General features: G+C 36.2%; 4 protein-coding genes across 4 annotated transcripts; 2 read left to right on the forward strand and 2 right to left on the reverse strand.

The window, feature by feature from the left end:
• Positions 1–577: 577 nt before the first annotated feature.
• On the reverse strand, positions 578–2,810 carry LOC133743803 (transcription factor bHLH96-like). Its single transcript, XM_062171834.1, has 3 exons — positions 2,088–2,810; positions 1,512–1,961; positions 578–887 (listed from the first exon to the last, which is right to left on the reverse strand). Exons 1-3 carry the CDS (start codon positions 2,550–2,552, stop codon positions 795–797), a joined length of 1,008 nt encoding a protein of 335 aa, XP_062027818.1. The 5' UTR covers positions 2,553–2,810; the 3' UTR covers positions 578–794.
• Positions 2,811–7,753: 4,943 nt separating this feature from the next.
• LOC133742053 (uncharacterized) lies at positions 7,754–11,629 on the reverse strand. Its single transcript, XM_062169745.1, has 10 exons — positions 11,577–11,629; positions 11,379–11,435; positions 11,203–11,237; positions 10,602–10,815; positions 10,158–10,497; positions 9,710–9,802; positions 9,439–9,555; positions 9,017–9,358; positions 8,347–8,385; positions 7,754–7,930 (listed from the first exon to the last, which is right to left on the reverse strand). The coding sequence occupies exons 4-10, from the start codon at positions 10,811–10,813 to the stop codon at positions 7,889–7,891; spliced, it is 1,185 nt and encodes a 394-aa protein (XP_062025729.1). The 5' UTR covers positions 10,814–10,815; positions 11,203–11,237; positions 11,379–11,435; positions 11,577–11,629; the 3' UTR covers positions 7,754–7,888.
• Positions 11,630–12,505: 876 nt separating this feature from the next.
• LOC133742052 (uncharacterized) lies at positions 12,506–20,454 on the forward strand. Its single transcript, XM_062169744.1, has 6 exons — positions 12,506–12,622; positions 17,674–18,907; positions 19,015–19,326; positions 19,410–19,500; positions 19,588–20,155; positions 20,252–20,454. Exons 2-5 carry the CDS (start codon positions 17,724–17,726, stop codon positions 20,152–20,154), a joined length of 2,154 nt encoding a protein of 717 aa, XP_062025728.1. The 5' UTR covers positions 12,506–12,622; positions 17,674–17,723; the 3' UTR covers position 20,155; positions 20,252–20,454.
• Positions 16,671–17,680, forward strand: LOC133744241 (uncharacterized). Its single transcript, XM_062172379.1, has 2 exons — positions 16,671–17,618; positions 17,675–17,680. The coding sequence occupies exons 1-2, from the start codon at positions 16,671–16,673 to the stop codon at positions 17,678–17,680; spliced, it is 954 nt and encodes a 317-aa protein (XP_062028363.1).
• Positions 20,455–25,444: the final 4,990 nt, after the last annotated feature.

A 25,444-nucleotide genomic window follows, 5' to 3' on the forward strand; every position in this document is an offset into this window, starting at 1 on the left:
GAACATGCCAAGCAGCTAAAGCTTTCATAAGGCGCAATCTAAGGAATTGCAACGACGTTATAAAGACTCTCGTTAGTGATGAATTCAGGAATTTTTCCATCTAGAGTCTAAGATTAGACTGATAAAATTTTAATTGTTTGTGGCTCAATCTTTTTTAGTCATTTTATCAAGAAACTTGTCTCTCACGGTCTCGCCTTTAGAGAAAAAAGAAAAATGAATTGGTGAAACAATGTAATGAGTAGAATATTAGAATATTATTTATGGTTAGATCCACGTATTATATATGTAAGTACTATATGTATATTCCTATTGCATTTGGGATGTTTTTGTCCCCCATAAGTTCATAACATACTCCCCATATTCAATTCTCAAGACTCATCCTAATACTCCGGCCGATTTGTGTATAAAAGAAAGAAATTATTAAAGATCGAATGTATCTAGAAGGCTACCATACTAAACAAAATAAGCATCAATTTAAAATACTACTATTTTAACGTGTTCACATTATTGGAGAACGCGTCATTTTAAGTTAACAAACACCATAAAATACATGCAAAAAAAAAAAGAAGTGAGCAGCTTAATATAATTTTCTTGTTGGTTTGAGAAAGATGCTTCTGTTGCAGTGGATCATCAATCATGGTCATTTCACAGTTGAGAAACATACACCATACACATTGTACAGTATGTAAATCAGAACAAGACGTTACAAAAGAGAAGGGTAAAGAACAAAGGAAAATGGAATCCACTCAGGGGGGGGGGAAAAGGAAGAAGATTTTTAATTCTCGAAAATAAATTCAGCTAAAACCAGCTTCTTGAATTCTGCGCAGCATTTCATTAACAGCAGCTGCAATTTCATCCACAGTGTTTAGCAGGCACTCTTCTTCAATCTGTCCCAATCCACCACCAAAGATGAAACAAAGTTAGTTAATTTTCTACAATAAATTTTCACTAAATTTAGCAAAAGAACAAAGTAATGCAGATCTATTCTTAAATTATGCAGAATTTTTTAACATGCATGATTAATGATTTGTATCATTCACCATATTCACTTTATGCACAAGCAGTGCAAAAGCATATGACAAATAATGTGTTGTGTCAAATCATAAAATAAGAGGTATAAACTGATTAGCTGATAAAGTCTTATGTCGGCCTAGAATTATGAAAAGTATGAGATAAAATCTAACCTTTATTAAAGGTAAGTGAAACTATTACAACTCCTCCTTTTACTCTTTCACCATTTTGGCATTTTCTAATAATCTTTTCACTTAAATTGCCAAAAATTAAAGAGAGTTGTTACGACAGTGCCAGGAAAAAAAAGGCACTGTCAATTTCGATGCTGTCCCCGATGACAATATTGATGAGTTATTGATGAGTCGAGAACAGCACCGGAGAATGTCTATAATGATTAGCGTTGTTTGCAATTAGTAAAAAGATTAGGGTAAAGTATATTTTTCTGGGGATTCGGCTCAATCAAGTAAGTGAGAAGATGAGAGCACTTTTGGATTAATTACCTTAACACTAACAGAGTAGAGGACCATTTCATCAACAGTGGTGACATTGAGGTGAAGGACACTGAGCCCAAGACTTTGAAACCCGGCCACCATCTTCAACAACTGCCTAGGCCTCTTCTTGGACAATATCTTAAGATTGGCATGGCTGTCCACCATGGTCACTTCTATGTCTGCAGCTGCCCACTGGTTGTTGTTATTGTTGCTCCGAGGAGCCAAGGACGGCTCGTCGCTTATTTGGATACCCTCAGATGATGACGAAGACGATGATGAAGTGTTGCTGTTACACTGTGTCGTCGCAGGTGTGGAGAACTGTGGAAAGGTAAAGAACTCTGCCAAAGGTACTTGTTCTGGCTTGGTAGCCCTCTTATGGCTGCCGTCCATGGACTGCAACAGTTGCTCTAGCTCCTTCACAAAGTTAATTGCTCCCCCAATAATTGATGCTTGATCCCCCTATAATGCACTGTTAGCGTTAATTATTGCGTACAAATCCCAAAAGTTATAATGCAAAAAACGAGGATTAATTAAATATTGTAAGACTCCGAGTCTCACATCGACGACCATGGAAAGTATGCTTACCCTTTGAACATAAGACGTTGGCATCAAAGAGCGGAGGACGGCGAGGTACTCGTTCATTTGCTTGCGGCGGTTGCGCTCCACTACAATGTGGGTCATGCGTTGGTTCTCCATTTCTTCTTTGTTCTTGCTGCTTCTGGTACGACGGCGTTTGCGTCTACCTGTTGTTGCCGGTGGCGGGGTTGCCAAGGCCTCAGGTGAGGAATGAGGATCCCAATCCTTCACATTTTGCAGAAGTGAAGGAGGAGATGATGAGCAGTTATACTCCCAATTTTCATTGAGACTGCCTTGGTGATGGTGTATGTTGTTATACTGATGATCAAGAAGTCCAACAAGGGCTTTGTCTTGAATATTCTCTTGTAAGCTAAAATCATAGCCCCAGTTAGAAGGTGCAAGGGAGTAGAAATCTTTGCACACATAGCTAAATGGGTTGTAGTCTTTTGGGTAAACCACGGCTTCTAATGCCATCACTTTACACTAGAATCACCTTTCTTACAACCAATAAGTATAAAAGAAGATGATGAAATGTATGAGAGGGGCTTTTGTGTGGCTCTGGTGAAGGGAATTGAAGGTTGGAAGAGATGATGAGAAGCTTTTTGGGTCTAAAAGAAACCCCCAAATTAATGATGAATAAGAAATTTGGGATTGAAGAGGAAAGGAGGCTAAAGCACTAAGGAACCAAAAGAGCAAACAAACTCACCCTTTTATCATCTCCAAATGAGAAAGCCTGGATCCTTTTAAAAGAGCTTTAAGCCTAAACAAACAAAAAGCTACATTGTGTTGCACGTGAGACTTCATGACTTCATGCATGTAGACCAGTCACTTGCTCAAAGACTAGAGAGAGAGATTCTCTTGGCTCTCCAAGACATGGCAAAATACTATATACTTATCGATGGACCGTCTTGTACATCTTAATTAAACAAATAGGATAGTTTTACATAGATTAATTAGCATGGATAGTTTGTACATGTAATTTTTATGGTTTACAAGTGATGTGAAATTATCAAATTCAAAGGAAAAAGAGTATTGTGCTCCCGTTTTCTCTCTAATAGCTAGGGTTTCCCCTCGTTGACAACTTCCCTCATCCGGCAGTGCAATCGCATTGGCATGGGCCTCTGGTCTCGTTGGTGTATGGCGCGTGCAGCCGGACGGGCTCTGTCCTTTGTGGGCTTGTAGGTTCCTCCCAATGTTTCTCTCAGATGGCGAGGGTGGTGGTGGCCGAGTTTTGGCTGTTGTTGAGACTGAACCACTCGATCCCTATTTGATTTACGATTGAGTGTGTTGGATGGCGAGATAGGCAGCATGGCTTGGCAAGGGATGGCTGGGGACAGGCAGTTTGGAGGGATGATATGGAGGATTAGCGTCGTTGAAGCTACGGTGTCGATTTGTGGTTCTAGGGTTTCATTTTCTCCATCGGTGATTTGGTTGCTTGGGTTCAAATCGGTCAGCGATCTGACTATTAGGGTGGCTGGGTTATGAACGGAGATCAGAACAAGGCAGAGGCGCGATGATGGTGGCGCGGTGGCGGCGGCGACGTTGATAGGTCTGTTGTGGCACTAGATTTGGCTAGACTCCTGCTTATTCCTTGCTGGGCCTAGTGGTTCTTGGGCATGGGCTTGAGCTCTGGCTCCAAATTTGTTTTCTTATATATTTTATTGTTATTTATTTTTAGTTAATTGTGACTTTATACTGGCAATAAGTCCCTATCACTTTATGGTAGGGTGAGGTGGGCTTGGTCTCGGTATGCACCTTCAATGTGCTTCGTCTGGCCTAGCAAGGAGGCGAGTCGTTCACTTGATTAAATGGACACAACCTTCTAGTGGCAAGATGAAATGGAGTATCGCTAGATTTGTTTCTGTGCGGCATCATATTAGGAAATCAATGCTATTTGTAATTATTCTTCTTCGTGATAGAGTAATCTTTCTGTTATGTCACCGCTTTGTTAAAGCAAATGAATTATTCAGTTGTGCACTCTTTACTAATTGGTGCTTGTTAGAATACATAGATTTAGTGGAGACTCCTGATATTATTTCAAGATGTTCTCTTTATGTTTAATGTAATCTGAGGTTCAGGCTCTACGTCCTCTTATATTCTGCAGTTTCATTAATTAAGGATTGAGGGCAGCCACACCAACCACCTTTTAAAAAAAAGAGATGGGAAATTCATATATGTAATTCATGTCATTCAATATGAACTATATTTATTGATCATGTTATTATTAAGTACTATTAGTGGCAGAAGATCAATAGTAAGAAGAAAAAAGAACAAGGGAAGTGAAATCCACACTCATTATTTTACAATCCACACTCCCTTCTTTTTTGTTGAAATTTTGACAATGAGACAAATTTCAAGCTCAAGCTACTAAAGACAAACTTTAGGTTACTAAAAAGAGAAACGTGGAATGTAGATTTCACTCCCGAAGAACAAGCACAATTGCACCAAAAGTCTACTAAATTTCCTTAACAAGTTGATTTGTATGTTTTTTCTAATGTACCACAATGGAAATCTCTCAAAGAATAGGTAGAATTGTTCTTGTATTTAACCCTAGATATAAAAACTTTTAGATTCACATATATATTAATAGCCACATTTCTCCTTGAAATTCCACAGATTATGAATAACTTTCATAATTTTCTTATTACTAGGATGCAGAGTATTGGTTGCTCAATCCATTTAACCTAAACAATTGGGTTAGGATTTGAAATTGCAATTAATAATAGTTCACACGATATTTGATGGAAACAGGACAGATAAAATTAGATTGTGTTATTAGTTTGCTATGTAATGGTGTGTTTTCATACAAATAAAATATTACTATTATGAATGGTGATAGTTTACTATTCAAGCTCAAATGCTGCGAAATTCGCACAGTACAAGTGTTTTTCAGAACTTATAGCTACATTTTTTTTTTCCTTAACAATTAACTCTTTCTTTGTTTTTATATGAAAGAAGGCAATATATTAAGAATGGACATTACACATGATGGCACGCTACTTTTAGAGCACAATAATCAAAAGAATTCTAAACCTTCTTCATCATTTCTTGAAAGACCATTAACTTAATCATATGATGAAAGAGGGGCATAACAAGTATGCACCTTCAGTGGTTAGAGCACCCACTACCTAATATTCAGGTCATGAGTTCGAGTCATACGGAAATCCTTTGATCATTTTTAATAAAATAAAAATAAATAAATTAAAACAAAAACTCTCTTGAGAGTTATAATACCCACAATTGTTGAGTCGATCAACACAACGGGAGTGTATTCCATGCACTGCAGTGCATGAGTACTTGCAATATGAATTGATGTAATTTTTTTGATATTAAAATATGTAAAGGGTGGGATTAGATGAGTGGTTGTTATTTTTTTTTAGATTAAAATAACTGACAGTGCACTTGCACTGTCGGTGCATACAATCCTCTCCACAACACAACACCTTGGAGATAAGACCCGGGCATATCTTCAATATTAAAATTTCTTCATAGAATAATTCTTGAACGAGGATCTTATATTTTATTCAAGTTTAATAACCAACTCTTAAACACCTGTAATTTACTTGATAAACTAATTAAGCTCTAGGTAAATAATACAAATAGGGGGACCCTTTTGAGAAGACATTTTGTTGGGGGTGGGCCAAAAGGCATATATCCTTATGTCATGAACAGTACGCGCTTTTAACCGTGAGGACAGTCTTCTCCCTATTCAACCCTCGCTTTTGATTCCGGTTACGCCGTGCAACCCTAATTATTCAGAATTATCATGTCTGCCATGGGAGGGCCAATTTGGTCTTTGAAGCAAAAGTAGAATAATTTTCTGAATACAGATGTGACTGTAGTTTCATTTGGTAATAATATGGTCGGACACTTGGACGTCGAAAAGAGAAAGATGACGAAAAGCTGGTGATGACCCAGAGAAAGAGATTCTGATGATCGAAGATCTACAACTCGGAGAGAAAAGAGCAAAACAACAACACCAACCAGCGTCGGTTCAGGTGTCAGAGGAATCCATGTGACCTCACAAACAGCCAGCTCTGTTTCTGTGTAATAATCATCTCCGACGATGACTAGGTCTTCATGCTCCCTTTCCCAAGAACCCTTCCCTATTTTAATTAGTTTCATCTAATATTTAACTTTTTACCAATAATTTTGTTCATGCTAATTACTAAACTAAACCCCATTTCAACAATAAGACATTCTTTAGTCATCAAAAAAAAAAAAAAACAACAACAACAACAAGACATTCTCTAGGGCTTCCCTTGTTTCTTGGGTTTTCGTTCCAATGGAATTTTGCTAACACCCTTTGTCCTAATTTTTTAATTTTATTTTTTTAATTATTTTCTGTACGTGGAATTGTTTTTTGAGTTATTCCATTGATGGGTTTTAATTACAATCTTACCACCCTTTCGATCTACTAAAGAAATGAGAGAAATCCAAACCCAACTGGCATTCCTTTGAATAGATCATGAATAATTGTAGTTAATATGATTCGATTACCAATTAAAGCCTTAAAGCAACTTGGGTTCGATTTAAGATCTCTTTCACAAGCAAGACCTAGCTACTTTGGAATATTGTTGATCTGATATCTACTAAATTATGAGTAAAGCTGTAAGGGTTGTTGTCAAATATCAAGTTACTATTTCAAATATACATTACGTACACTTGATTAATGCATGCTGCTGCCTATCTCACTCTGAGCAAAATATGTTCAACAAAGTATTAAGGACTAATTTCAGTTTACCCCCATAAGATTTGGATCTAACATCATGTTAGTCCATGAAGTTTTAATTTAATCAGTAACACCTTTAAACTTTTTAATTTCATCAGTCATGTCCAATTTTACTCACTCAATCCAAATTAGACGTTAACTCTAACGATAGGGCCGACTTTAGAAGCTAAAATGGTAATTTCAAGACAAAAAACCCAACGACAAAAGAAACTCCATCTTCGTCTTCTTCCACTACAACACAGACCGTAATTTCCGACGACGAAAAATGGTCGGAAATACCGCATTTTCGTCGGAAATACCTCTTTCCGACGAAAAGTCGTCATCGGAAAGTCGTCGGAAATGTCATGGTCGGAAATAAATTTCTTCCGACCAACCGTCGGAAATGCTTGACCATTTCCGACGAATATCACCGTCGGATTTGAGTCTCGTTTTGATCGGAATTAATGTTTGTTTCGTTCGAAAAAAGTCGACGGAATTAGGATTTTCCGTCGGAAATAATTGCATTTCCGACTAATTATTTCCGACCATATTTTCGTCGGAATAACTATTTCCGACGACTTAGTTTCGACTACTCGTTCGGTCGCAATAATATTTTCCGACGCATTTTTTCTGACCCCAAGAGTTGTCGGAAAACTTTTTCCTACGACATATTTACGACCAATACCTTCGTCGGAATAAATATTTCCGACTAACGAATTTTGGCGGGAATCATAATTTGAGTATTTTCAATGACATATTTGCTTTGTGGGATATTTCTCTCTAACCAATTAACTTTTACCGACGAATATGATTTATTCATAAAATGTTGTCGGAAATGGCTCACCGACAATCGGAATAAATATAGTAAATGCAATTACATTTAATTTTAAATATTAGAATTTTCTCACAAATAAAATTTTCTCACCAAATAGATACATAGTGAAGATTTGAGTAATTTATTGAATTCAAACTGCATAGTCTTAATACATAGGAAAAATAGCATCATCCATTACAATAGAAATAGTACGAGAGCAATACCAAACTAAAAACAAATAAAAGTTTCTTTCAGAACCTTATAAGTAGTAGCTAGTAGTAGGGATCAAGGTGCATGTGTTTCAGAATCTCCATTAGTAGAAGCAGGCTGCAACACACAAATACAATATAGGTTATATATGAATAAAACAATAACAAAACTTAACATACGCCCAACAACACTTTGAAAAAAAAGTGCAAGTAGTATACACTGCTGCTGCAGCTAGAATAAGAGCTAGAATATGATTGAACGACATCATTTTGAGGTAACTAGTGAAAGACAGAAATTAATGTACCTCTCTTGCACGTTAACTATTATTTTGAAATCATTATCATGTTATAAAGACGTCAACAATAATGTCCTCTAACAGAGTTACAATGCAAGATCACATGACACATCCAAACTTGATAGATAATCTAAAAAATTGCAAATCATGGGTTGAAAACTTGAATGATTAAGCCCAGCTTAAGATTCCAAGAATTAAGATTCTAGTCCTACATTTTTCTCAGAGCTCAAACATGTACCTGAGCAGATGAAGCCCCTGGGAAGCCTGAAGTTTTATCCTGTCAAAATAGCAAAACAGGAAACATAATAGAGTATAATAAGATGGGTGCTGCTGGCAGTGGTGTACAATGGCAGAGCCAAGAGGAAAAAGAAAGAGAAAAAATAAATGTGTTAAGTGAGACAGAATATGAAGGAGACAATGGGAGAGAATATGAAAGCTAGAAGCTTTGCACTGAGAAACAAACAGATGTGGAAGAGTTATATAGCAGCCTTTATTTTATGGTTGCCATACTTGAGAGGATGTTAATTTATATAATGAACTGATGTGATGCAATTTTTTTCTTTCTTTCTTTTCAATGAAGTGATGATAAAAAATAAATTAAAATCAAGGTATTGCATAAACTAAGACAACTCTTGCAGCCTTCAATTACTGAACATGCACAAATATATGCACAATGTAATACCAAAAGAAGACTAATCAATTAGATATGCAGAGAGGTGATACAATCATACAAAATCACACTTTAAAAAGTAGGGCACATACAAAATCGATCAGAAGCTATGTTTACTTGCAACCATATGTTTCACTTAGCAAAATCAAAATCCCAAAAGGACAAAGCAGAATATGCAATCACTTAAAAGAGGCATGGAGTTTTTGAAAATGACCAAAGCAGAATATGCATCACTTACTGAAAGTGGTGATTGTCTCGCAAATTGAGAATGACTTGAACTATTTGCCATGAAAGCTTGAAGGACTTGTTTCAAATCAGCCACCATATCCGTAAGAGTATGAACTTGTTGTTCCAATTGTCCAAACTCTTTGTCACGTTCCAAACACACGCGCTTATTGCAAGTTTGGCTGCTACTCGAACCGCACACATCTTCCGGTGGTTCCATTCCGTCACCTAAGCCACGAATTTTGCCATGTTTAGACCCACCAACCACCTCCTTGTATATGTCCCAATCATCCAATTCGTCTTCGCCATCACCACCCAAAGTCTCCTCTATACGTTTTTGCAATTCCATACATTCCTTCAAAGAAAACATATATAACTAATATAAGTACGTACTATAATGTCAAGGAGAATTATAAATAAAATACTAAAACATACATAAAGATCCTTTGCCTTCTCACTCTGCCAATGTTCCGGTTTTCCATCTTTAGGCTTAGAAATATGAAACCTTCTAAACATCTCTATTGGACTCGGTTCAACTCCAGTCTTATCAATCTGCAAGATTTAAATAATAAGGTCAAAGCATTGGTAAAAAAAGAAATAAAGTGTATAGGGTAAACCGACAATAGAGGCAAGGTGGAAGCTAAACAATCATTAATGAATGAAAAAAATAAGGCAGATTCTATCCGAAACTATTTGTTGTACATACCTCCTCTTTTATGTACTTCGCCATTGGAACTGAACCCGTTGTATGCACCATAGTTGATTTGTCACGATTAATTGCATTCCGCTCACTCTTCTCCTATACATTTCATTAAAAGAGGTAAATAATGAGAAACACAAGAAATATTAATCAAATGTCACTAAATTAGTTTAAAATACTCTGCTGCACAGTTCAGAACTAAATTATTTAGCAAACCTAGACTCAATGGAATTTTCTGAAAATTTTACAGAACACCATAGACACATTGAATAACATGTACACAAAATTTTATAGAAATCGGATTTGTTTTGGCATGGAAAATAAATAACAGAAAACAGAAACTTAAGAAAACAGAAATATATTTTGGGACTTGAAAACAATTTCAAAACGAAACTAATGACTCGTTAGCTACCACCAAACTCATTCTATCATATATATTTAGTTATGAAATCACCTGCCACGTTTCTTTTAGCCATTCATCAACCATTGGTGTCCATATTTCTGGCTTCAAATACGACGGAGTGTTGGCATATCGAGCTGCAGCAGTCTTGTGTTTGCGGAAAACACTATTCCGAATTTCACTCATCCAGTCACTATAACGAGTCTTGATATGTTCCGTGAATACATCTTTCAGTTCTTCCTCGGAGCAATCAAATTTGAAATTTTTATTCCTCCATAGGTCAAACAACTTATCCAATTGATCTTGCGGATATTCTGCCCATGTTATGTATGGGCCTTGCAGCTCTGACTTGAAGAGGGGCCAAATACTTCGCAAAGCTTGGGGAGTTATAATCCTAGGCATTGTAAACATAATTAAACTTAGCATGAAAAACATATGCAATTTCAATAATGGAAGAGGTGGCACGTTCCGACAAAAATTGACTGACTTTAAACATACCTCTTTCCATAAATCTCTGCATTCATGCCGTAGCCTTTTTCTCCTTTGGCAGGGCCTCTACCTTTCCTCTTGGTAGCCTCAGTTTCCAGCCCTTCCACCTCTTCGTCACCATGTGTTGATTCATTGGGAATGTCTTCAGACTGTGAACGTGTGGAAGACTTGAGATGTAAAGTGCTTGCTGCCCTTTTCTGTCCTTTTCCTTTCTTTGTCATGACTGCATTATAATATGAAGATACACACAAAATTATATTCAATAATACTGAACTGTAGGCATAAATATCAACCACGACTTAAAAGTCTGCTACATAGCCCTTTTCTCTAAGTTATGAGAAAGATAAGCTCTAAGCATATAAGGAAGTCAAGTGGGAACAATTGGATGTACACTAATATTTTCCGAGCTAGGATGGCTAGCAGAAATTCATATATATCCAACAACAATTTGATACACATATATCCTTGTAGACCATGCAAAAATTCATATCTTAAGAAGAAAATGAAACATTGGTTCAGTTGAAAAAGTTTCTATTACACGAAATTAGCAAACAAAAGGTTCAATGATACACATATATCCTTGTAGACCAGGAAACAAAGTTTCTATTACCAACCAAATCTTCTAGTGAACCAACTGAACTGAAGCTGCAAAAGAGGGAACTCATCAGAACAAGAAAAACAAGACTTCTTTGGTAGCTTATGTATCATATTAGACTTTTTTCCCACGAAATAATAAAAGTATATCCAATTATTCTATACCTAATTCACCAAAACACAGGGCATTACCCGGAAACAAAGTTTCTATTACCAACCAACTCTTCTAGTGAACCAACTGAACTGAAGCTGCAAAAGAGGGAACTCATCAGAAGAAGAAAAAAAAGACTTCTTTGGTAGCTTATGTATCATATTAGACTTTTTTCCCACGAAATAATAAAAGTATATCCAATTATTCTATACCTAATTCACCAAAACACAGGGCATTACCCAGAAACAAAGTTTCTATTACCAACCAACTCTTCTAGTGAACCAACTGAACTGAAGCTGCAAAAGAGGGAACTCATCAGAAGAAGAAAAAAAAGACTTCTTTGGTAGCTTATGTATCATATTAGACTTTTTTCCCACGAAATAATAAAAGTATAGTGCGTATTTGCATAACTATAAACGATGACTCCAAGCCATGAAAACTCCAAACAGAAACTGAACCAAAATTAACAAAGAAAATGTATCAAGGCTTAAAGTATTGAATAAAGGTTCAGTACCTAATAAACATTGAAACTTTTTTCCGTGGCAGCTTATAATGAAATGTTTATTAGGTATAGAATAAAGGATATATGTGTATCATTGAAACTTTGTTTATTCTATACCTAATAAACATTGGTTCACTAGAAAGTTTCCTGATTCTCTTTTGAAACTTGTTCAGAAAATCAAACAAAAGGTTCAGTACTCCCAGTGAAATAAAAACAAAACTAAATACTGATTTTTAAAGTAAAGGGTTTCTCCTCCTTTATGCATTCTATATGAGATGAGATTCCAGTAGGTGAAGCAATTCAAGGAAGAGTTGCAATTAGACCCAGATCAGAAAATTAAAGATCTACTAACTATGCTTCTGTAAAGCTAGCTATCGTAATGAAAAATTCCCATAAAAAGCAAAGAGCTCAAAATCAGAAAACTGGTACAACCAGTCTGGGTTTCTCACCTCAAATCCTAAACAAGACCAATCATACAATCGAAACAAGCCTCTTGTACTATTGCCCAACTGCCAAACTTCTTTCAATTTTTGTTTCCGAGCAGCTCTGGAATGGAGGCACACCTGTAAAGAAAGATCAAGAGGATTAGAGCTTAGATTAACCAGAAGATATAGAAGAATAAGAGGTGCTGAGACAGAATAACAGGGAAAAAGGAGAAGTACGCGAGAGAGAGAGTGATGGGCGATGGAAGAGAAGGCGAGAAGTTTTCGATCTGATAGGTTTATTGGAGTCGAACTTCTGGAGGTAGTAGAAACAATGCGTGTAGAGGCACCACAATTTTAGGGATATGGGCAATTTTAGGGATATGTGCAGGATGATCAAATATTTGAGGCAGCGGGAAGAATTTTAGAGGCGGCAAACTTAAATTTTTTATTTTATTTTTTATTTTAATACAAATTTCAAATTGTTATTTTGTATTTTTTAAAACTTTAGTACGTTTTATACACGTATCCGTTTTGTACGGATTTACTTGGAATTTGGAAAAAAATTAAAGCGCTAGTTAATTAAAACGCGTATAAAATTTTAGTATGCGTATAATTGAAGAAAAACTTCTGCCTAGCATATTGTAATTCAAACGCCTGATTATATTTTACTTGGGTGCCATATCTTTTTTTTCATGTTTTATCACATATTATAAATGATATAAAATTAAAGCAAGAGTTTAGAATAGATTATTAGTTATTTTCTTACACAAATAGTGTTTATATATCCGTATTTTTTAACCAGTTTTTTTCTACTATTTGCCGAATTATACACGTATAATTCAAACTTATAAATTTGCCGTATCACGTTTTTTTGACCGAAATTTGGGGGACTGTTAGAGTTTGAATAGAAATCGGTTTCTATTGAGGAGGATTAGATCTGTCTCAAAGGGATTTTCTTCCTCACTCGGATCCATCTCAAGGGGATGTTACCTCTCTAAGATTTTCTTCCTCACTCGGATCCATCTCAAGGGGATTTTCACCTCGAGATGATTGAGGAGCAAATATCGTATGTAGGAGGGAATATCTCGTCTTTATCTTGTCTAGGAGGGTACTTTTCTTGTCTAGGAACAAATACGTGTTAAGGAATAGATATCCTTTTTTAGGAAGAAATATCGTGGAAAATAATGAGATTAGTTAATGATATAGCATATACCCAGTATTTCAAATGAATTCCTTAATAAATTGTAAAACTCATTAAGACGTTAACATAATATAAATAAGCAAATAAAAAAAAAATTTAGGCATCACTAGTATGGAAGCAAATGTAGGTATACAAAAACTAGCCAGTTTTACAAAGAATTATTACTATATGACAAGAAATAAAATAGGATATGTCTTTATTATAAAATAGCAACAACTTTCTTAATTTTCGTCAGATGAATCAGATGAGTCATCAATAATACTGGTTGATTTTGGACAAGATGGGCCGACCTTAGGTTTTTCAATCTTTATTCGAGTATGTAAAACACGAGGCTTCACTTCAGGATCATCAGCGGTGAGATCAATAGGGTAACGAGGGTCTTTTCCGGGATAAAACCAAGCTGGTAAAACTCGGCCTTCCGGACAAGTAACGCCTGAATGTTGAGGTTCCACCTTTATAGCCGGTAATGGAGGTGCAACAGGTTGAACACCATTGATATACTCCAGTCCAAGTGATGGGTTAATTGGATGCACTTTTACATCAGCATCTTTTTTGGAGTAATAAACATAATCACCATCTGGAGGAGATGTAGAGCGAATACGAGCTGGTCCATGATAACGTCGACTCTTACTTGGACGCCTAGCAGACATTGATAAAATTATCAGAAAAATTGTAGCAAACAGGGAAGCAAATGAAGATGAAAAGGAGTTATATTTAATAAGTCTGATTCTTTGTCGATATATGTATAAAAGATAGAAGCCCTATATATACAAGTTAGGTGCGGTTGTAAGTTGTAACAAATGTTCTATATTTTCTCAAATGTTCTATCTCCTTAACAATATATACCACTGATAGGTGGCTAGATTTACTCTGACTATTTCTATCTCCTTAATTGCTAGATGCCGATTTTAGTCAACTTTTATGGAGTAGAAAAATAGCCTCTTTTAAGGCCTTGAATTGATTTATAACCCACTTTAAAAAGTAAGTTGTAGTCATAGCCTGCATATTCATTGAAGTGATTCCTTGAGCTCGATGATTTCATTATGAAAATTACTAAATGAAATAATTGTGTAGAACTTCTGCTTCTCACTGTCATCAAATTCAAAAGCCTTGCATGCATCCAAAACGGGCATGCCCTTAATTTCATTTTGACTATATGTTTGGTAATGATGATGGCCTCTAGTGCACGGTGGCTTCCCATTCAAGAAAATTCCTGGAGGTAATCAACACAATAGAGAGCTTGGTCAGAATAGAACAGAATAGAGAGCTTGGTCAGTAAAAACCGTGCAGTTCTGAGCTTCTTCTTCAGTCCAATTTGTTTCTGACATGTGTATTCCAACAAGAAAATGCAATTTGGAATCATTGGAAGGAGTTGAGATGTGATACACAATTTCGAAAATTGAAATTGCAGTTTCTTTCGGCATGGTTAACGTGGAAGTTTGTTTCGGCATTGTTTTAGATTGCAGCTTGTTTCATTCTAGTGTTGCCTGCAATAATTTCAAAAATTTGTTTTGACCTGTTCTTTAGGAGAATCCCTTGAGTGTAGGACTTGTAGTCATAGCCGTTGCATATTTTTCTGCTTTGTTCGTTGCTGTATTTGCTATTTAAGCAATCCTTCAGTCAATCAAATCACTACTTTGAATTCCACAATCTTCTTCTCTAGTATTCTATTAGTCAAGTTCAGTTTGTAACATATTGCAGTTGCATAAGAGTGACGTCTGCAAGATTTCAATTCCATTGGCTTTTCATACTGTTGTCGAACTGGAAATAGAATTGAGGAGGTTGCTGCTGCATAAGGGCAAAATTCTATTCTGTTGGTAATCTTCAATCCAGTTTACAACTATTTGTTCTTCGGTTAACTTTTCAAGGTTTTTTTTTTCCTTTCAAAAGATTCTGGAGTTTCCCATTTAATTGATGTTTACCTGTGGTTTTGGTGAATATTACAGGTATCTGCTCTCCTTAATTTAGCAGTTGGAAAAGTAGCGGAAGTATTAGAACTACAGAAAAAGTTCAGGTAGTTGATAATCATTCTATATGTCATGGTTCGTTTGCTAATACTTGAAAATTTCTGTATTTTTTAGATAAAGATTGCATGCATCGATTACCGAAAAGAAATGAACTTAATCAAAACTAATGTCATAATAAAAACTAATGCCAAATAGATTACTTCCTAGGTTGAATGCCAAATAAACTACCAAAGAGAAGTAAATTTTTTCATGTTGACTAAAAATAGAAAAGAGGTTGAAATATTATTGTTATGAAACTAGTAGTAACGACATACACCTCTAACACATATAATATACATATACATATACATATAATATACATATAATATATAAATATACATATAATATACTACCAAAGAGAGTAAATTTTTTCATATTGACTAAAAATAGAAGAGAGGTTGAAAATAGTGAAACTAGTATAGTAACAACTTACACATTTAACACACACACCTTTCAGGACTACATGCAGAATATTAAAAAAATATGAATCCAGAATAAACACAAAAAACTATGAATCCAGAATTAAAAAAAAACTATGAATCCAGAATAAAAAAATAATAAAAACTATGAATCCATAATAAAAAAAAAAACTATGAATCCAGAATAAACAAAAAACTATGAATCCAGAATAATAATAAAAATCCTATGAATCCCGAATAAAAATAAAAAGTAAAACAAAGTTTATGTTATGATACGCTCCAAAATTAACCTTGTAGAAGATTGTAGTATAAAATAGTAGTGGTTACTGAAATAATTTCTTGTTTATTTGCGCCAACAATTCTATAAATATACATATAATATACTTGTGAGTGTTAGAGTTTGATTGTGAGCTTCAAACCATAACGGAAAAGGTGAAGGACTCTTTCTTTAACATTGGCTTCCCCCTCCTTTCTCTTTCAAGTAGGCGCACCTTAGTAGGACATGGTGTCTAGGCTGATTGGATACGAGAAGTGCATGCAAGTGGGCCTTGAGCCTCGCCAAAATCGTTCCTCTACTACCTGGCCATGTTTTAAAAGAGTTACCAAAAGATTGAGGATGGAGACTGATGTTAAGGCTAGAACCCTTGGGCCGTATTTCTAAACCTTGGTTGAAGACTTGCAATTAAATTTGGACTCTTGGTTATTACTTGTTTTTGCGTCAAACACTAAGGACTAATTTACAAAACTTGATGTTTTTAAATTTCATTTACTCTACAGAAGATGTCAGTTGATAAATCATGGATGAAGTTAAAACGGTCAGATATAAGGTATTTTGATGGAGTCGCAAATTTCATCGATTACGCTACTACGCATGTCAAAGATAGAGATGGGAAACTGTTTTGTCCATGCCGAGATTGTATAAATATAGATAGAGAATTGCCAGCAACAATACAGTATCATCTTTTGTACAGGGGTTTTATGCAAGACTATACAGTATGGCGTAAACATGGGGAGAAGGTGGTTAATGATAGTGGTAGCAGTGGTAATAGTCACAATCATAGTGATGGTAATGTGGCTGCCCATTTTGATCAATGTGATGATATGCAAGAACTAATAGAAGAATGTATCCAACAAGATCCCAATGGAGATGCGCAGAAGTTTTACAAATTGTTGGAGGAATCAGAAGTGCCATTGTATCCTGAGTGCAAGAAATATTCCAACTTGTCATTTATTGTCAACTTGATGCACATCAAGAGTACTGGTAATATGAGCAACAAGGCATTTGACCAGTTATTGGAATTGTTGAAAAATGCATTCCCCATGTGTGAAAAATTGCCGACATCAAACTATGGAGCAAAGAAGATTGTAAAAGAGCTTGGACTTCATTATGAGAGGATTGACGCCTGCAAAAATGATTGTGTAATATATTACAAGGAGCTCGCAGATGCATCTGAATGTCCTACATGCAAGCTTTCAAGGTGGAAGACACAACGCACTACCATAAAAAAAAAGGGAAAAAAGGTTAAAAAGATTCCGTGGAAAGTTTTGCGATATTTTCCACTCACACCTAGACTTCAACGACTATTTATGTCATCTAAGACAGCTCCAGATATGAGGTGGCATTTTGAAGACCGTGTGAAAGATGGTGTTTTAAGGCATCCAGCAGATGCGGAGGCTTGGAAAACTTTCGATCAAATTCATCCATCATTCGGCAATGAGCATCGAAATGTAAGGCTTGGTTTGGCGACTGACGGATTCAACCCTTTTGGAAATATGAGTGTTAGTCATAGTACTTGGCCAGTTTTGCTATTTCCGTACAACCTTCCTCCATGGATGTGCATGAAAGAGCCTTACATCTTCTTATCTTTACTCATACCAGGACCGAAGAGTCCTGGCAATGATATTGATGTTTACCTGAGACCGTTGATCGATGAGTTGAACACTTTGTGGGAATATGGTGCAGAAACGTATGACATTTCTACAAAACAAAATTTTCAGATGAGAGCTGCGGTCATGTGGACAATCAATGATTTTCCTGCATATGGTTACATGTCTGGTTGGAGTACACAGGGAAAATTGGCATGTCCATGTTGTGCGTCAGAGACTTCTAGTCGTAGATTACAACACGGGTCAAAACAATGTTATATGAGGCACCGTCGATTTTTAGCACCAGATCATGAATGGCGTAAACAACGGGAACCTTTTGATAATACAAGGGAAGAGAAATGTGCACCAAGAAGACAATCTGGTGAGGAAATTGTAGATGAACTTCAGGGTTTGAAGACAGTTGCACATGGAAAGAATAAGAAAACCCAAATTATCCCTGGATTTGGAACGACTCACAATTGGAAAAAGAGTAGTCTATTTTTCCAATTGCCTTACTGGAAGACACTATTGTTGCGCCATAATTTGGATGTGATGCATATCGAAAAAAATATTTTCGATAACGTGATTGGCACAATAATGAACATTGATGGTAAAACAAAAGATTCTTTAAATGCTCGTCTTGATCTCCAAGCTATGGATATAAGGAAAGCTTACTGGCCTAGAGAGGAGGATGGCAAACTAGTTTATGATCCGGCACCTTTTGAATTGTCAGCAGTTGATATCAAAGCTATATGTGAATGGTTACTGAACTTGAAAGTTCCTGATGGATATTGTTCAAATGTATCTCGTTGGATCAATGCTAAACGACGCAGTATTTCTGGCATGAAGAGTCATGATTGCCATGTTTTCTTAGAGAGACTACTTCCGCTTGTGGTGCGAGAGTTACTGCCCAAAAAACCTTGTGAAGCATTGATTGAGCTTTCTTACTTTTTTAGAGAATTGTGTGCTAAAGTACTGAGGGTCTCGGATTTGGAACTTCTGGAAAATAAAATTGCCATAACTCTATGCAAGTTGGAAATGATATTTCCTCCTGCATTTTTTGACATCATGGTTCATTTGTCAATTCACTTGGCGTGGGAAGCAAAAGTATGTGGGCCTGTGCAGTATAGATGGATGTATCCCATTGAAAGGTACGTAACTAATATAATTTTAAATAATAAAACTTTTACAAACTTTTATTATGTGATGCTTAATTCACACTTCTCTAATATAATATATCTGATTTCTTGATGAATAGGTACTTGCATAAGTTAAATACTTATGTTCGTAATAAAGCCTGTCCAGAAGGTTCTATTGCCGAAGGTTATTTGGCAGAAGAGTGTATTACATTTTGTTCACGATATTTACGTCAAGTTGAGACTAAATTTAACCGAGTAGAAAGAAACTATGATGGAGGTCAACCATTGCAAGACAAGACTCAATTATCTATCTTCTCACTTCCGGGTAAAACTATTGGCACAGGTGTATTGACAGTAATGACTGAAGAGCTTCATCATGCTGCCACCCATTATGTCCTGACAAATTGTGATGAGTGTTTGCCTTTTATTGAGTACGTAATCCTATCACCATAAGTATTTAAATTTATATATATGCATGTGATATTAATTAATTTATAAGGTGTTCTACATGCAGAGAACATAAGGACATTCTTCGTATACAACATGGTGATGATCGGGTGGATGAGTTGCACAAAAAAAATTTTGTGGAATGGTTTTCTAAGAAGGTAACCACCATTTTGATTTGAGATATAACTGTTAATAGCTATATTTAATATTTTTTTATTAAAAAATATTACATTCTTCACATGCAGATCCAACAATTGTATGTAGATGGAAAAGTGAGCGCTCAAATGCGTTCTTTGGCCCAAAGTCCTGGAAAGCAAGCTGTCTACTACAAAGGTTACAATATCCATGGATTTCGGTTCCATACTGTACAACATGACGTGACGAAGAAAACACAAAATAGCGGAGTTATGGTCAAAGGAGAGAACCAAATTAATTGTGTGCCTTGGTATGGAACCCTTACAGACGTCGTTGAGCTCTGGTATACAGGTCACAATAAAGTTGTCTTGTTTCACTGTAATTGGTTTGACACAGCTACCAAAGGCAAAGGTTATAAGGAAGATCGTTATGGCATACTAAGTGTCAACAATAAGGGTAAGTTGAACACCCAAGAGCCATTTGTGCTGGCATCCCAAGCAACCCAGGTTTATTATGTTGAAGGAATAAAAAACAGTGCTTGGAGTGTCGTGGTGGAAACCAAACCCAGAAACGTTTTTGAAATGCCTACTAATGAAGAGGAACCGTATCAAGAAGAAGAATCTCAGACGAGTCACACATATGCAAACCGTAACGAGGAAGAAGATAATGAAGAATGAGGTATTGTGCTTCAAGTCCCTACTGATGATTTGTATGTGTGTATTCTCTTTTTTCACATATAAGTCAACAAAATAACGAATTGTTTTGTGATTGCAGTACTGTCCATTTGGCAAGGTTGAAGTCTAGACATCTGAAATCAATTGGCAAAATTTAGGCCTATTAATGTGCATTGTAATGTATATGTTGGTGTTCACATAAATTTGAATTGTATCTCTTTGTTGTTTTGTGTTCCTTGGGAGTGGTTTTGGTCTAGTCCCCCTTCCCTTTTGTATTTTTTTTTTATCAATAAAATTTCGAATAAGGGCAAAGAGTTAGCTCTTAGTTCGCTTCTTTAAAAAAAAAAAAAGGATTACTACTTACTGTGTACTTTTTTAATATTATATGACCTTTCTAATAGTGACTATACTTTGTTGCATTGAATGATGATGAACCTATTTCTGGTTTTTCATTATATATGTTATGACCAAATTTGCAAGAATATGAAGACAAAAAATGCAGGAATCTATATATTGGCCACTTTTAACACTCTTTTTTTTTTTTTTTTTTTTAAAGTATTTCCGACGGTGAATATGTGGTCGGAAATAAACCCTATAATTTCCGACGACTTTCCGACGAAACAAAATCTTATCGGAAAATGACCATTTATTTTCCGACGACATCACACTTGGTCGGAAAAACAATTAGCGGGAACTTTTGCCGCCAAATTATAATTATTTCCGACCCCACTCTAAACTTTTTCCGAGAGGTTGTTTGCCGTCGGAAATAATGGTCATCCAAAATTTGTATTTCCGACGGGAAAAAATTTTCGGTCGGAAATACTGTCACTTCCGACCAAAAAAGGATTTGGTCGGAAAAAGTCGGTCGGAAAAGGACATATTTTTTGTAGTGTTCCTCTGCTCCTCCACTAATCACATTTCTTGCCAAAAACAAAATAATTTAATTCAATGAAAACTAAACACGTTCATTATCAAATCCAATGCTAATTGCAAAATCAAACACAAAAGTGCATAAATTTCTAAGAAAATGGGGTTGGAGAGACGTACTTCTTGTGCCTCTGCACTAAAAGATGGTTCCTTACAGCTAGACCTGTAAATGGACCGGATTTGGATCGGATTGACCTAAATCCAAATCCGTTTACTTAAAAAAAAATTCGATCCAAACCCGCTCTGTTAACCCGGCGGATCGTTGATAGCTCGATCCAAATCCGTATCCGCCGAGTTAACGGATACCCGATCCGCTAATCCGACCCGTTATAATTTCAAATATTTTAAAATTTTAAATAATAATATTAAATTTATATCATGATACCTCATAAGATATTAATAAAATATTAAAACAACATGAAAAGTATCACCAAATGTAGAATTACATTATCAAAATTCTTAATGCTTCTTGGAATCTTGGGTGATAGACTATCCCTTAGATTTCTGAAAAAAATTTGTATTAGAAATTCTTCATATTTTATATTTTATATTTTTTAAAAATAATAATATATTAATAAAAAAATAATATTTTATTATTACAAAAACGGGCCGGATCATTAACGAATCGGATCGACCTAGATCCGTATTTGATCTGTTAAATAAACGGGTTAACGGATTCGGATCATTAACGGATCAACGGATCAAAACTTTCGATCCAAACCCGTCCAATAGTCACGGATTTGGAGCGGGTCCGGATCAAAATCCGGTCCATTTACAGGTCTACTTACATCTCTTTTGCAAAATTGGACCCCAGAAGGCCAGAAACAAATCAAACAGAAGTTGTTGCTAGGTAGTGGTGGTAATGGTCCTCGGGCAAAACCACCAGCATCGAATACTGGAAGCTTTTTTGCACCGGTGAGTTGCCTCCCAATGCCAGGCCCGGATGCAGGTCCAGCCGCAGCTTCATCCACGACCCCAAACTGGCAAAATGAAGACCAAAGGTCAGATTAAGCTTTGGTTCAAGACAGGGGCCAGTAAGGATCTCGTGTGCATTAGGTATTTTCAACTCACCCCGAAAGCCTCCAAAATGGAGTATAAAGCCATCAAGAGTGTCCTTCAAACAAAAATCACATGCATTCGTTGTGCTAATGCTAGGTAGTGGTGGCAAAGGTCGCCCTACTTGTCGTTGTGTAATTTAAGGGCGGTGGTTTTGGGCACTGGAGATTGAAATGATTGATGGGGAGAGAAGGATTAGAGAAGAAGAGGATGGAGTTTTTATCATGGTAGGGTCTTTTGTCTTGAAATGACCATTTTAGCCCCTAAAGTGAGCCATATCGTCGGAGTTAATGTCCAATTTGAATGGAGCGAGTGAAATTGGACACAGCTAATGAAATTAGAAAGTTTAGGGATGTTACTGATTAAATTGAAACCAGAGGAAATAACATGATGTTGGACCCAAACCGCGAGAGGGTAAGCTGAAATTAGTTCAAAAATAAACTAGGGTTAGGCAAAAAAAAGACTGAAAACTCGAAAAACATGCCCGACACGCCGGTTCGATTTGATTTTTTAAATTTTTTTTACTAAATCGGTACGGGTTGTGTTTAAACCGAATCAGACCTAGTTCGATTTCGGTCCTACATTTTAGAAAAAGAAAAGGCCCAAAAGGGCCCAGTTCTTTTCCTCTTTTTTTTTTCCCCATTCTTTCTCTTCTTCTTCTTCTTCTTCTTATTCTCTCTAGACGCTTCTGTTATCTTCTTCTTCCTCCCTCCCTAGCTGCGTCAAATTCTTCACTTGCTTTCCTTCTTCCCCATCAACTCGCAACCCAGATAGAATTTTCTTCAGCCTTCCGCTCTGGTAGGATGACAAAGCAGAACCAATTGTGGAAGATGGAAGCAGGTCATCCAATCCGACACCAATCTAGCTAAAGTCAAATTTTGAAGCAAAATCTCAACCCCACCTTCGTTATCATTGTCATCACCATTCCCTCCACCATCCATGTTCAACCCTAGATTGCTCTCTCTCTCTCTCTCTCTCTCTCTCTCTCTCTCTCTCTCTCTCTCTCTCTCTCTCTCTCTCTCTCTCTCTCTCTCTCTCTCTCTCTCTCTCTCTCTCTCCTCAAATGTTCAACCCTAGATTGCTCTCTGTTTCTATGCCAGCGGCAAACAAATAATGTTATCACATTCCATCGCATTAACAACTCGATATGCCACATCAGAAAGATACCGCTCGGAAAGGCTGCTATACCATACTTTTTGACTCAACTCTACTCAAGTAGTCACTAGACTCACTATAGTAGTCCGTCCGGCTGCTCTTGCTGAAACTCTCTCTCTCTCTCTCTCTCTCTCTCTCTCTCTCTCTCTCCCTCCCTCCCTCCCTCCCTCCCTCCCTCCCTCTATCCCCATCACTCCTCAAACTCACCGACAAAAACCCTGGAGTGGGATTCTGGGAATTTGGTCGTAGTTTTAGGCCCAAATGACCGCAGATACTTGGGATGATTATGCTGCAAGTCTACGTAGAGGAAGGTTCAGTCACCAACTCACCGTCATGTTAGACACAAAGTAATTATTTTTTTTAGGTCTATTTGGGCCTAAATTTTTTTGATCCAAGTTTAATTCAGGTCCAAACTCTAGATAACACGTTTTGGGTCCGGCTTGAAAAGTTCAAGCTCGGTCTTGTACTTAGTATGTTTGCACACGGGTCCGGTTCGTGCCCAAACCCAGAATAATCTCCAAGCAAGTTACCATTGATTATTATGTGGTTTATATAGGCTTTGAATATCTCGTTTGATTCAATTTTGGTAATGTTAATCTAAAAAAAGGTCTATAACACAACGTTATTTGAATGGTAGGATTGTGTATGTGTGTGTATATAATTTTTTTCACTATATGGTTTTAATTTTAGGGAGTGAAATTTGCACTCCCCAAATTACAATCTGCACTCCCCTCTTATTTCTCTAATGTTTTCTACATGTACTTTTACTTTTCCATTCTAGTATTCCACATTTGCCCTTAAAATCCTCAACTTCTAAGAAATCTCTCGGTGGTGTTTTTCACTTGCCGAGTCTAATCTCTCTCTCTCAATTCTCTCATTTCTCTTCAACTTCTCTTCCTTCTATAGCTGAAATGTAAAATTTTTTAGGGCAGCAAAACCGAAAGAACAGTATGTTTTATATTGATTATTGGTTTAAACTTTAAATATATGAAGGTGCCACAACTCATTCCTCTCCAAAACAGAAAGAAATAGATTATTAAAAATTGCCCAGATTCCTTGCCAAAATTGATACCAAAATTGATCCCCAGATTGTACACTTTGTTGAAGCACAAATCTTCTAAACTTGATTTGGTTTTATGGGATTTGCTATTATTACTTTCTGGGTTTCAATCACAATTGAAATTCCATCTTATAGAAAAGAAAATTGATCAAAGAGGTTGTTGGATTGTTTAAACAAGAGAAAGATCAAGATCAGAGGAAGAGAAGAGAAAAGCAAAGCATTAGTGAGAGATTGACGAACAGAGAAGAGAAAAAAATTGAATTGCTTTATCATAAACAACTTAAACGATGTATCTCAAATTGGAAAAGATAATCATCTTCGGACTTTCATTTTTATATATGAGAGGCAGATGAAAATCATGAAACTGAAATCTGATAAAAGAGGGGAAGGAACTTTTGTTAAGAGAGAGGAGGTAGTCAGAACTGCAGAGTAACTGCGGCAGAAATCAGTTGAAGAAAAGAGGTGTGAATGTAAGGTTAATATAGTAAACACATATGAGGAGAACATATAAAAATATTAAAAGTGATAGTGGGAGTGCATATTGTAATTTGGGGAGTGTAAATTTCACTCCCCTAGTTTTATTATGTTTCTGAACTGTACAAATGGAGAGGTGACAAGAGTTTAGGTACGTAATATTTGGGCATAAAACTCATAACTTCAAAAGATGATTTGTGTTCTTGCTATTATATATCTGGTGACTCAGAAATTCAGACTTATCAATATATGTGATATCAAAAGTTTTTTTTTTGATAGGATATGTGATATCAAAAGTTCAGATTAAATTGTATATGTCTAAAAAATGTAGGAAAAAAAATCAATTAATTATTTCATTACCATCCAAAATTGTTGTAATCAAACCCTGTTTGAACCTCCTGATCCCTAGCTAGGATCCAATAGATGTTAATCAAAATGCCTTAGAACTAGCGAACTAACACTACACCCTCCCCTAGCGAACTAGTGTTGCCAACACAACACTACACCCTCCCCTAGCTTTCATGTCTAACTACATTAAGCTCTGGTCACTTGTGGAGTAGAGTGGAAGCTAGCTAGAGGAGGGTAGACCTTATTTGCATACAACTCATCACCTAACAAAAC

The sequence above is a fragment of the Rosa rugosa genome, chromosome 4 (genome assembly GCF_958449725.1).
Source record: "Rosa rugosa chromosome 4, drRosRugo1.1, whole genome shotgun sequence".
Classification (NCBI taxonomy): domain Eukaryota; kingdom Viridiplantae; phylum Streptophyta; class Magnoliopsida; order Rosales; family Rosaceae; genus Rosa; species Rosa rugosa.